Below are 13,811 nucleotides of genomic sequence, written 5' to 3' on the forward strand. Positions count from 1 at the left end.
ACATATGCTAAATATAAAAAAAAATATCCAAAAAGTATCCTTATAAAATGACTGAACATTTATTGAAAAATATTTGAAAAAGGTCTGAATAGTTTAAAAATAAAGTGTGAATAATGTCGCTTTTTAATAATTGTTTCAGTCATTTTTACTCTAAAAACATTAAGTGATTCTAGTTGATTTTATATGAGAAAGTTAGCTGCTATTCCCTTTATCATTTTAATGTATTTAAAAAAAATCTTTCTGCAATAATTACTTCAACTTTCAAAACTTTGAATACATTGTTTTGATAGGTTTCAATGCAGAACCTGTATTTTTATAGTGTGGTTTTATTGCAGTTATGAACCTGAATGACCCAAGTACTTCCTCTAACTGTGTACAACATCCTCTGCAGCTCCTCTCCCTGACCTTTGCCCTTTGACCCCCCCTCACCTTGGCCTTCTCCTCAGACATCATGTAGAGCTCCTGCTCGCTCATCCAGGCCTCGGCCTCGGCGGCGTCGAAGTAGTACTGCTGCGCCTCGTGAGCCTCGCTGAGCCGCGTGTGTCTCTTCTCCGTCTCCTTCTGGATCTGCTCCCACAGCGCCTGCAGCTCGGAGAGGCGCTGCTGGATCAGCTGGGCGGTCGGGCTGCCCCCCCGCAGCGCGTGCTGGCTGCGCTCGAAGATGTCGTCGAAGCGCGGCTGGTGACCCTGGATCTCCTTCTGCAGGGTCTGAGGGGCGGAGAACCAGGGGAGGGGGTTAGAGACAAACACTTGGAACACTTTTAGAGGGGATTTAGATTGATAAATGCAGGTTAAAGTGTGTGTGTGTGTGTGTGTGTGTGTGTGTGTGTGTGTGTGTGTGTGTGTGTGTGTATATAATAAGCTGTGCATGTAAAGTGAAACTGAATGCAAGTGGAAATGTACACGATGAAGTGTCCTTATTTTGAGTCATTATCATCAAGAAGAATTTTTTTTAAATTAATTTCAGTTACAGTTTTTAGCTGTTTTTGTAGCTGTTCTTAGCTAAACACTAATACTAAATGTTATTGTGTGTATGTGAGTGTGTGTGTGAGTGTGTGTGTGTAGATGTGGAAGTCTTAATATAATTGTAAAATGTGACCCAAACACTCAAACATTAAATTAACAGAAACTCTGACAACTCTAGAATCGTCTTAAATGCTTTAAAAAAGAAAAGAAAAGATTGTTCATTTAAATACTGTACAGTAGAATAAAATATGGTTTGTTGTAATAATATATGAATATAGTAAAAGATGCAAGTGAACACAATTGAAAGAGATCATGAGTGAAAGCGTGTGTGTGTGTGTGTGTGTGTGTGTGTGTGTGTGTACCTGGTTCTTCTTGATGAGCAGCTGTACAGTCTGCAGGTTGTTGCCGTGGTCGGTGGACGTGGCCTGAGTTATCCTCTCCTCCACCCACAGCTGCACAAAAGAGAGGGGTTATTACATTATTACTGCTAATCTAATAATACTATAAAAACTGCAATTATTACTACTATTAATACTGCTATCATTTCAAATACAACTGCTATTATTATCACTTTTGAATTGATACTGCTAAAATGTCGACTATTAATACTGCCATTATTATTATGAGTACTGCTCCATTTGGTATTTATACTGCAAATATAACTAACATATTGCCATTATTACAAATATGAATAGTGCTATTATAACATGGTTTACACGGCTACTGGCATTAGTAATTTAATTGTATGACTATATCTTATATATATTTATTTCATATTGAAGCCCAATATTTAAACCATTTTATGTCCTAAATTCTCATCTTACTTTTTAAAAAAAAATACATTTTATATAACAATTCTTGGAGTAAGTATTTTCATCGTAAACAAAATGCTGTATATGATAATAAAGAAACTTAAAGATGCTCTAGATCACATGTGTCAAACTCAAGGCCCGGGGGCCAAATCAGGCCCGTGGTAGATTTAATTTCGGCCCGCAGGATAATTTTTAATTACTATTAGATCTGGCCCGCCGGTATATTGCACGCACACCTGCACTTTCTTTCTTGAGACAACAGGGCATGTTTGGTTTTCTCTTTGAGGGAAATAGTTTTGTTGAAGCTGCTGTTGGCCTGTGGGAAAATGTAATCATAAGAAATGACTCTGGAGAAGCTGCAGATAGAGCCATAAGAAATGAATGCAACTGATTATTTAATGTTGTTTTTATAGGCAATAATTTAAGCTTTGTTAGTTCCAGGTTTAATATGTGCAATAAGTTCATTTCAATACGTTCTGCAATAAACATTGAACCAGTCCGGCCCTCCACTAGTACCCATTTTTTTAATTTTGGCCCACAGTGTATTTGAGTTTGACACCCCTGCTCTAGATGTTTAAGCTCCAGTTTCTCCCCGTCAGTCTAACCCACTCCACTTCCTGTCTGCTGTACTCACGATCTCGTCCTCCACGTCTCTGTTGAACTGGTGGATTTCCCTGGAGGACATCAGGTTCTCCCTCCTCTGCTGCAGCGGCGCCTGCAGGGCCTGCAGCTTGGTCTCCACGCTGATCCTCTGTCCGTCCACCTCCTCTGAGCCCTTCCCCTCCTGACTGAGCGCCTGGCTCTGGTGCTGCAGCTCCCCCACCTCCTTCTGACGCACCTCCACCTGGCTCTCCAGGATCTGAGCGCCACACAGGGGGGTTAGAGCATTCAAAAACACAGAGGGGAAAAGTGTTTTTTAAAGAAATAGAATTAACTTTTGAAGTGATTTTAAACAAGAAATACATATCCAAAGTCAACTCTTCTTTAGTGTATGAATATAAAATGGGTTTCACAACAATAACATAAAATAAGAGTGAAGTAGAATGAAAAATATAACATGACAAATATTAATTCTCAAGGACTTTTTACTATCCATTCCACAGCTTTCAATCCGAACTCATTCTTCCTTAGTGAGTATGTATCGTTTGCTAAAGCTCTGGGAAAGGCTAGTTAAGATATTTATCCTGTAAATTAGTCAAATCAAATAGAAATACATGAACAAATGCAAAGTTAATGTAATTAAAATATTTAAATTGAATTAGAAGGCACACATTGTATCTACCCATCGTAAAAAAAAAGCAGATAATGAAGAAGTAAACTCCTTTACAAAGACGCTTCAGAGGCCTGTCTCATCTTCTCCTCGCCTGAGTACAAATATTTCTTAACCCCGAAAGACTGGAGGGAAAAAATGGTCTTGAATACAAATCTAATGAAATCATTCATCTCAAGAAACCGATTCATACAGGAGTAAAAAAGGCGTCTGAGCTAAAAAGGAAAGCAGAGAGGAAGACGAGGAGCAAAGGAATCCTTTCTCTCAGATCACACACTCTGCCAACACACACACACACACACACACACACACACACCCTTCTCAGTGTGATAACACATCAAATGAAAGATTACATGACTGCTGTGAGAGAGCGGGTGTGTGCAAAGCTCAGACTTTGAGGGTATGAGAGTGTGTGTGTGTGTGTGTGTGTTGTATTATGTAAAGGGTGGTTGGATTCACTCTCTTTTCACTGCTGGTAAAAAAGGAGAAAACAATGAAGAGGGTCTTCCAGGAATTTAGGAGCTTTGGTGCATTATGAATTATTGTTTGGAGAATTCAAAATAATACAATTTAGAAGCACACTTCTTTACCTAAGACCTGAAATCAGCTTGTGCCAAGATTCAACATCTCCGGCGTCTTGTATGTTCTCTATGTTTGTGACATGTTTAGTGTTCAGTTCCCCTTCATTGTTCAGCTCTGAGGCTCAGAGGAAGAGAAACGCTGCAGTCAGAATGAGAGGTGTAACAGGAAGTGTGTTTTACAGGAACGCAGGAAGAGCTTCTGTGCATTCGAAACTAGAAACGGAGCAAACACACCCTCTGAGTCCTATAACGGAAAGAGACGCAAAACAACCGGAGAAAGACAAAACCCATCCAAAAAACGACCTGATAGAGAGGCGCTAAGTGACTGAAAATAGACAAACCAACAAATCGAATGAACATTATGTGCTTAGGAAATACAGTGACTCCCCGCTGAAGGCTCACCTGCTGCTTCTTCAGCAGGATGTTGACGGAGGTCAGGTCCTTGCCGTAGTCGTCGGACTGCAGCTGCCCGTCCATGCCGGCGAGCCACTTGTCCAGGTCGGCGCAGCTCTGCGTGAACAGCTCCGCCTTGTTGGCGTCGAACAGACACTTGGCTTTGGTCTGCGTGGTGGACTCCAGATCCTCCCACATCTTCACCAGGGACGCCAGCTTCTCCTGCACCATGGCCCCCGTCTCCGGCTTCTCCGCCATCAGAGCCTTCCCGTCCTGAAAGAGGGAAAAGTATTGACTGTGACGGAAACGTCTGAAGCAATGGAGACGAAAGTCAGAGAGACACGAGGAGAGCTGGAACTTTGATGGCAAACACTGATGGTTTATTATGAAGCTTCGGCCGGAGAATTCACCAGACATGTTCTGTGCCACGAGTTGACACAGCGGATGCCAAATCAATTCTGACGATCTCCTTCCCAGACCCATATATTTAGCTGGTTCCTATGAGAATAATCAACATTGTGCATAACAAGATAAAGCACCATAACACCTCTGACGCCAACAGGCAGGAACAGGGAGACAAAACAAGGTGCAGGCCTGTGCTCAGTGAGGGAAGGACAAACTGATACACTGGGTCAAAGTTGGGCCTAGGAAGATATTTCCCCAACATTGACCATTAATCCCTGCACAGAATCAGGTCAGTTTTGTTCCTCAAAATACCCTCCAACACCCCCAAAGACCCCCAAAATCTAGTCAGATAGGAGTCCAGTTGTTCCCACCTTGTCGATCTTGTCCAGCCACTCCTTGTTGGACTGCAGCTCGGCCATGAAGGCCTGGTGTTTCAGCCACTTGCTGTGAAGGTTCCTGGCCTCGTCGTACGACATGTCCTGAGCCGTCAGCATCTTCTCGTTGATCCACAGGGACAGCTGCACACACACAGAATATATATGTCATCTAAAAGGCACAAATCACAGACTCTCCAAGAGGTTCATGCAGGTTTTCTGAACCGTTTTGTTTTTAGATTTTTTTCACAAAGTTATCCTGAGTCTGATCTTTTTTCAAATAATTACACATATTTTTTAGATTTTTAATGAAAGGTTTGTTTCAATTAAAAGCAATTGTTGTCCTTAATATGACCTCTTATTGTGTACAACCCTCATGCTTAAAACACTTGGTTGGTTTAATTCAGTGTTTCTCAAACTTTTTCATACCAAGGACCACTTAACCAATAAAAAAACACTCGCGGACCACCTAACTCCACAAATATCCAAAATCACATCATTTTTCTAGAACAGATTACAAATCGTCTGAAAATTGTACAAACAAGTGGCAACATGTGTGATGAAGGTGTTGCGTGGGGCGATATCATGCAATCGAAAGTGAAACTTAAGCTCGCTCCATTGCGGAGATATTCCCGCGAGAGTGCGGAAAGCTCAAATTAATTAATTTATTTCAAATGTGAAATGTTACCAATATACTCACGGACCACCAGTGGTCCGCGGACCACACTTTGAGAAGCACTGGTTTAATTGAACTTCAAAGCGTTTTACCTCCTGGCAGTCCTGCAGGAACCTCTGCAGGTCTCTGTTGTCCTTCAGCCTCGCCAGCAGCTCACTGGCAGCCGCTCGGTTCTTCTTGTGTCTGCACAACAAAAATCAATATGTGAAGAATAAGTGTGAGTTAGGGAGGCACAAAATACAGCTTCAGCCCCTCGAATAAGGAGATGTCCTGCCTTTCTCTCTTTAGATCTTGTTAAGTGAATATCTTTGGACAATTAAAAAAACACATTGACTTTGAGAACAGGGGTAGCAAAGTGTTACTTGTTTCTGATCTTTTATAGACCATCCATTAATCTGCAGATAGATAAACTCCCAGTATGTTTCTCACCTGTCGTCGATGGAGTCCACTTTCTCCTGGATGCGCTCGGCGTTGATGTTGCCGTCGACGACCAGGCGGCGCCCGGTGTCGAGCACGCCGCTGATCTTCTCCTCGTTGGCGTCCAGCGTGGTCATGAAGTCCTCCTGCTTCTTGATGGCCGCCTCGGCGCCCTCCAGCGTGGTGGGCATCTCCGTGTGGGCCAGCACGTACTCCTGAGACAGAGACAACTTTATTCATAATGTGCACAACGATTACAGAGAAGCACTAGTTGTTGTTGTGTTTTCCAATATAATTATATAAATATTAAACTGAATACTACACATTATAAACTGCCTAAACATGGTGCTGTAATGACCATGTTCTACCACCTGGTGGCAGCATCTAACTGATGGAGGGAAAGATGAGTAACATGAAATCATTGCTGTGCCCTACAGCCCTTGCACAGCAGAAGAAAAAGGGTCATCTTGTCTTTAAATTATTTCAAATGTTTGTTTTGATGATTGCAAGGGAAATAATGTTTCATTACATCTAATTATGTTGACTTCTTTTGTGTTTGGCCATGCTGAATCCTGTTCAATATCACCTTCAACTGAATTCATCTTGGCCTTATTTAAGTCATTCTGCACCTGCATGATATCTTGATTAAGAAGATTTGAGTGTTAAATAAAGGAACAATGTTACTCTAGGGTTGTTAATGTACTTTCAAATGCACAGGTGACACATGATGTCATTCTGCAGTCTGTGGCTCAGACTGAAGTAAACTCTTCAGGTGTGATGGATCATCAGATGTGAGCTTTATGTGTACCTGGTTGTTGAGGAAGGCCTCGGCCTGCTTGGTGTCCCTGAGGAACAGCTGGTAGGCGTGGCTCTGGGACAGCAGGTTCTGCCGGTTCTCCCACATCTTGTGCAGCTCGTTCCAGCCGGTGTCGAGCGCCTGCAGCCGCTGCCGCAGGAACATGTGCTGCGCGTCCGTCTGGCCCTGCGTCACCATCTCGCCCATGTCCCGCATCTTCTGGTAGTCCTCCTCGTAGTTACGGATCTCGTTCTTGATGTTCTCGTGCTGAGTCAGCAGCTTCTCGGCCTCGGTCAGCGTGTTGGGCATGTCATCGGAGGCGATGGCCGTCTGCGTGCGGGACAGCCAGGACTGGAAGTCGTCCACGTCGCGCAGGAACTTCTGCAGCTTGCTGGCCTCGCCCAGGGACTCCTCGCGGTTCTTCATGGTGTCCTGGGATCAGGAAGCGAAGGAGAGGGGTTTGTTTGATCGTGCATAGCAATACAATATGTCTATTTGACAAATAGTCTCCATACTTTTATCTTTCACTGTCAACATATTTGAGTCTTCAGTTCGGTTTTATTTTCCATTTTGGCCTTATTAGACGTTTCTATTTTGTGTTTCTTTATGTTCTACTTTTTTATTTCCACATGTTGTGCAATACCTTGTTGTAACATGCTGCTATAACAATCATTTGACACGCTTTGTAATAAAGATAGGAGAAGAGAAACTCATTGCTGTAGAGTCAGTGTGAGAGGCCGTACCTTCATCTCGTCCCAGACGCTGGTGATGCTGCCCAGCCGGCCCTTGATGGCCTCAGACTGCTCCGGGTGTTCGGAGGCCAGTCGCTCCGCCTCCTTCCCCAGGTCCCCCAGTTTGTCCTCGATGGCGGCGAGGTCCCTCTCCATCCCCGTCAGCTTCCTCTGCAGCGCCATGACGCCCGCCAGGTCGTTCCCCAGCTCCTGGGTCGACTCGATCAACTGCAGCAGGACGGGGAGGGGGGGTTATTTATCAGTTTAACTGCGGTTAATAAGTCCCTGTTGGGCATCAACCACATTTTGGTAAAAAAACACATTGTGGCACCAGTGAGCCTTACAAATATTGAAAGTGTAACATAAAATAGTTAATTTAATGCAGTTTGTCACTGTCTTACTTCTATGAAAAGGATAACTATGTTCTTTGTTTAGGAAGCACAGTTCTATAACAATAATTGCACTAAACTCCAGCTTGCACTGACACGATACATATATATATTTTTTATACACATTCAAACGTACTTATTTTTAATTAAACCAATATATTCCTGCACTTTAACTTGATCTGCATATTGAAGTATGAATGCTTGTTGTTTGTATGTTGTCTTCTCCTGAATGCTCTTGTTTGTTTTATTTGTATTTTTGATGGCACCTCCTCATCTCATTGTACCTGTATAATGACAATAAAGGATTCTATTCTCATAATGCTAAGTATAAAATGACCTGTGTGTTATCTCCTAGCTGTAGTTCAGGTAGAATCTGTGCAGTCTGTGGTGTGTAAAGTGTTTGTGTGCTGATGGTACCTTGGTCTTCTCCTTGATCCAGGACTTGGTCTCGTTGCACTCCAGGTGATAGTTCTGGACGCCCAGAGCCGAGCTCAGGCTGTCCTTCTTCAGATCCACCAGGTCCCTGAACGCGCTCCACCTGCAGGGACAGAGACACCACCATCAATATGAGCTTAAACTGTTAAGTGTTTGTGGGAAATAGAAAACGACGATGGGCTCCAGTGTTGAAGTTTTGGTAAATTGAGACACCGTCAGAAATATGAACTTAAACTGAAGCTGGATCAGTTAACACGTTATTTAGTTTACTTTGACCCCTAACCCATCACAGTCCCCCTGCTTCCACTCCTACTGCTATTTATTTAATTGTAATTGTTTTACTTAATTATTTGCCCCTTTTGTTTGTTTGTTTGTTCAACATGTAAAGCGCCCTTGGGTCTCTTGAAAGGCGCTATACAAGTTGAATCTATTATTACTACAAGATTCCAGCCCTTGCATTACAGTTCATCTATCAGTATAACCCCACGTTAATGACCTAATAATCCCAGTTTATGCACTGGCTTAATCCCAGTTACATGGACCATCAGTGCTTAATAAACGTTTAAATCAAGTTTATTGGGTGTTACATTTCCAAGGACGCAGCCCTGTTAAATTCAACATTATCTACTGGTATAATCTGATTGAATGACTTGATCATCTCAGTGTATGCCCTGGTTTAATCCCGGTTTAGTTACCTGGTGTTGAGTTTGTCCTGCTTGGCTTTGATCTCCCTCTCACTGGGGTGTACGCTGTGGATCAGTTGCCGGGCAACCTGGTTCACCACGGCAACTCGAGACGCCTGGTTGTTCATCTCCGGCTCCAAACTCTCAAACCTGCAGAGAAACAAACGCATTTAAATTATAATATTGAATTGATCCTATGAAAAAACAGAAAGCTGGTGGTCGTGATCTTTCCCAGACGTGTTATTTATGCTAAATAAATTATCTAAATACATCTGTGCCCTTCTAACTTTTATCATAATCATTATTAAAGATTATTCCTGGTGCACACATGTATTATTATGTATTCATTTCAACAAGGACCATGCATACAAATACATTAATCTCAGCAAAGAGATTAATTATGCCAGATTTGAGCTAATAGCTCATCTGCAGTCCTTAGGCAGGCACATAACAATCAACACTAAAAACATTGCATTATCTCCATCACACAAACAATTACAAAACATGATTTGAGTACAGGTCAATTAAATAATACATAGTACAGTTAAAATATAATATGATGTGCCCCCTCACCGGTGCTGCACCACCTCCAGGTCCTCCAGCTTCTCGGGGATGTCCATGCTGTTGAGCCACTGCTCCTTCTCGTCGATCCACACCTCGCAGGCGCTGGCCTCGCTCAGCATCCGGTAGAGAGCGAGCGCGTCCTGCAGCGCCTGCTTCCTGAGCCGCGTCAGCTCCACCACCTCCTTGTAGCGCTCCTCGATGCCCGCCAGACGGCTCTGCACCTAAACCATACGATACGATATGACTTTAATGGTCAGATCAAGTCTGAAATTTGACTTGCATCATAGCAGCTCCATGTGTAACATCAACATGGACAAATATCAGATACATCAAATATCATTACATAAAAAAACGAAGAATTCAAGTTTGTTTCATTAGCCTGAAACCAGCACCAGTTCCCGGTGGAAAATGTCACACTTTTGATCTTCTGTTTCAGTGTGTCTTATAGCCTATAAGATTTAGTTATGTCTAGGTATCAAGCAGCCAGCAAGACGACAACATTTATGGCTGTTAACCTAAAAAATCAAATAAAGAAATCACATTTTCACCTGGAACTGGTGCTGGTTTCAGGCTAATGAAAACAAACTTGAATTCTTCTCACTTTAACAGCTAAATCCTTAAAATAATGGACCTCAGATTTGCTTCTAAATCCCTAATAAATGCCTATTTCTTTCTCCTCTCGTATTTCAGCTGTCCTAAGACCCTCACCTCCTCGGAGTCGGCCTTCTCCGGCGGCAGCGTGCGCGACTGCTCGTGCAGCGCCTCGATGACGGGCCGGTAGCTGCCGATCTCCTCCGCCACGTCCTTGTGTTTCTTCACCAGAGCCTGGGCGGAGAACTCGTCGTGGCCCACGTCCACGGAGGAGACGATCCGCAGCACGTCCAGCATCCATGTGTCGATGTCGTCCGCATCCGCCTGCACAAAGGACATTAGGACCGTTAAATAATCACAAACACTATCAATATAGTGTTTGTCCAGTCGGACTCAGACGAGGGTGTTGCACTTTTCTTTTCCTTATACTTGTGATGTTTTGGTTTTTTGTTGTTTTGTTTCTTTCCGTTAACCGTCAAGTGGGAAATAAGTATTCGTTTGTGTTTCTCTTAGTATCCTAAAATACTGTTATGTTTGGCTGTGAACAATTATTATGAAGGGCAGACCATCTATTTGTATTTATTTTGTAGAAAGGGGCAGGTCACATAAGATATTATTCTTCTCCCTGCTCCTTTTCGCTCAATGGTGTTTTGGTAGAGTCATGTTTTGTTGGCAATTATTGTACATTAGGTTTTGCGTACCATGAGCGGGACAAATAAAAATGAAATGAAATATAAATAACTTCTTTATACCTTTCCTGAATATTTAGTCTAGGTGTGCATTTTGTTCCTGCAGGCTAGAATAATAAGGGTCTCATTGTTTTAATACCTTTTTTAAAGTTATTTTCAATATATTTATACCTATGTCTGTAAAGTAAATAGTGTCTTCTTATTGGCTGTAAGATAACAATGAAGAACTAAATCTTAACAAGTGGAACACAAACATTAAAAGGTTTCATAAAATCCCAAAACACTTTTAATATAAGAAAAACTTATTTTAACCTTATTTATTTTAATTAATTTTGATTTAGGGTATTTCAATTATACACATTTCATACACAGTCATTTATAGTTACCGTATATGTTTGCATTAATCTCCTTAAAAAAAAAAAAAAACCTTTATCGGATATCAGGTTTTTTTTTGGCGGTAATTTATAAACCCAGAAGTTTGTTTAATATTAGATTAGATTACATGACATGGGGTTTGAACCTGGGACCCCCTGATCCCAACACCAACGCACTAACCCACTGCGCCACACGCCGCCCCGTTTAATGTCCTATTACCAATACAAAATATTTAGACTAGGTGTCAATCTTTATCCTGCAGACTATAAAAATAACGGTCTACCATACAATAAATAGTTATGAGTTATTTTGACCATAAAACTATACAGATGTTTTTTATTACCCATTTTTATACAGATGTCGGACAAGCAAAAATATTTAGCTTTTTAAGTAAGCTGATGTAAATAGTGTCTTCTTACTGGCTGTTGGATAACAATGAAGAACGTAATCTCATAAAGTGGAACACAAGCAGACAAGTTTTTTCAAAATACATTTTCTCAGAGGAACTACGGAATAAGAAGTTTCACCTGGAACTGGTGCTGGTTGCAGGCTTCCTGCAGACGAGCCTTACGGACGGCAGAGAGACGCTCCAGAGCCGCCCACTGCTCCTACAGAGAGAGAGGGGGGGGGGGGGATAAGATAAGATAAGATGGTTCTTTATTAATCCCCATGGGGAACATCAGTAGTTTAACAGCAACAGGGTAAGGATGAAAAACAGGACAGCACAGTTAAAGATACAAATACAAAATGATAAAATAACTATAAAATAGGAAATGAATTAAAATGAACATATATATATTGGGACATATTTACATATTAGATATATTAACGTGTGTGTGTGAAAACAGTGTGTATTTTATGTCCAGTAATTGCGTCACATTGTTGAAATGATGGAATATTAAACATTAGACTCTGGATGTTTGAGGAGGAACTTATATGAACAAAATGATTTATTGTGTAGGTCTAATGCAGGGGTGTCAAACTCAAGGCCCGGGGGCCAAATCCGGCCCGCAACTTCATTTTATGTGGCCCCACAAGAGCTTGCAAAGAATATAATATGTTTGTTATACGGTTACATGGCGAGAAGCACGTTGCCCATACATGGAGCACAATGCATCTCAAATTTGACTTTTTTCTCAGATTTGACTTTTTTTCTTCTAAATATGCCTTTTTTGACTTTTCTCAGAACTTTTTTTTAAAAATGTTGCTTTTCTTTTAAAATCCTTTTGTGACATTTTCACTGAAGAGACTTGCAATTACTTGCCCTAGACTTCTGCTTTCAGACCGAGTTCATTATGAAGTTATTACCCTATCAGATAATAATCCAATGCAGAGGCAATAATGTAATAATGCATTATTTTATATATATTCAATATTTACAGTATATATGTATTTTATATAGTCTTAAAGTTACAACCGGCCCTTTGAGTTCAACCATAATGCGAATGTGGCCCGTGAAGAAATTGAGTTTGACACCCCTGGTCTAGTGCAAACAAATCAAACCAAATAATGTACATTAGTGCAAGACTGTCCATGGCAGCGTAATCCAGCACCAGACACTTGTTTACGCTGCTATGGACAGTCTTGCACTAATGTACATTCTCAAAGATATTGAAGTTACTGTTATTTTTATATCTATTGATTGTTGTGCTTTTATTTAGGTCTTAATGTGTGCATATGTATAAATGTGTCTTTGATTGTATATATATATATATATATATTTGTTTTTGTATTCGGGATTGTGGGAAACGGTATTTCGATCTCTCTGTCCACACAAACTGAAAGATTGACAATAAAGTTGGCTTTGACTTGACTTTAATATGTTCAGCCAGAAAAAAATATTTATATTTTTAGGTAAACAGCAATAAATGTTGTCGTCTTGCTGGCTTCTAGATACCTAGAAAGAACTGCATCTTATAGACTATAAGACACACTGAAACAGAAGAGAAAAAGTGTAAAATCTAATTTAAAAAAAAATCATATTTTCACCTGGAACTAGTGCTGGTTGCAGGCTAAGGAAAACACCTGAATTCTCGACACTTTTACAGCTAAATCCTTCAAATAATGGACCTCAGATTTTTTTAATATAAAATCCTCGAGCCTCTCTGTGTACCTGGATGTCTTGGATGCGCTCTTTGATCTTGTCCGCTCCGAAGTGGTCGTTGGCCACCAGCTCCTCGCCCCCCCGGATGGTCTGCTGCAGGTGGGCCGCGCGCCCGCTCATCTCGTCCTCGAAGGCTTTGTGCTGACTCAGCAGACGCCGCGCTCCCGTCAGATCCTTCCCATAATCCTCGGAGGAGAGGATCTGCTCCTTCTCCCTGATCCATCCCTCCTGCAGGACGCACGCAGTCAGGACGCAGTTAGAGCAAAGCACTTTTAAATGGACTATTCCGTCTAATCCACAAATCGATGTATCCACAAGCAGCAATAAGCTTGACTAAAGTTTGGTTGAGTCTTTACTCAAACAAAAGGTATCAGTACAAACACATTTTCAAAGGTCAAAAAATATGTTGCTCCGTGATTCTTTTCTCCTCCTCTTCCAATTACCAGCAGCTGCAGTCGGCTACAGTATGACGTACATTTTACGACAGCTGGTTGAAATAAATGATATAATAATACTAATAATAAAGGATTACAATGTTCAAATATATCTATATACTAGGG

General features: G+C 41.4%; 1 protein-coding gene across 1 annotated transcript in view; it reads right to left on the minus strand.

Moving 5' to 3' along the window:
* The window catches only part of sptbn1 (spectrin, beta, non-erythrocytic 1), a 116,755-nt gene that overhangs the window by 26,971 nt on the left and 75,973 nt on the right, over window positions 1-13,811 (minus strand). Inside the window, exons 16-30 of the mRNA XM_034227378.1 lie at window positions 13,261-13,479; window positions 11,675-11,755; window positions 10,201-10,407; window positions 9,502-9,713; window positions 8,941-9,078; window positions 8,228-8,348; window positions 7,434-7,649; window positions 6,703-7,122; window positions 5,907-6,109; window positions 5,570-5,660; window positions 4,799-4,945; window positions 4,032-4,295; window positions 2,413-2,637; window positions 1,329-1,418; window positions 430-708 (exon numbers count right to left, since the gene is read on the minus strand). Coding sequence (XP_034083269.1) covers window positions 430-708; window positions 1,329-1,418; window positions 2,413-2,637; window positions 4,032-4,295; window positions 4,799-4,945; window positions 5,570-5,660; window positions 5,907-6,109; window positions 6,703-7,122; window positions 7,434-7,649; window positions 8,228-8,348; window positions 8,941-9,078; window positions 9,502-9,713; window positions 10,201-10,407; window positions 11,675-11,755; window positions 13,261-13,479 — 2,913 coding nt within the window. The remainder of the gene's footprint in view (window positions 1-429; window positions 709-1,328; window positions 1,419-2,412; window positions 2,638-4,031; window positions 4,296-4,798; window positions 4,946-5,569; window positions 5,661-5,906; window positions 6,110-6,702; window positions 7,123-7,433; window positions 7,650-8,227; window positions 8,349-8,940; window positions 9,079-9,501; window positions 9,714-10,200; window positions 10,408-11,674; window positions 11,756-13,260; window positions 13,480-13,811) is intronic.

The sequence above is a fragment of the Gymnodraco acuticeps genome, unplaced genomic scaffold (assembly GCF_902827175.1).
Source record: "Gymnodraco acuticeps unplaced genomic scaffold, fGymAcu1.1, whole genome shotgun sequence".
In the NCBI taxonomy this organism is placed as follows: Eukaryota; Metazoa; Chordata; class Actinopteri; order Perciformes; family Bathydraconidae; genus Gymnodraco; species Gymnodraco acuticeps.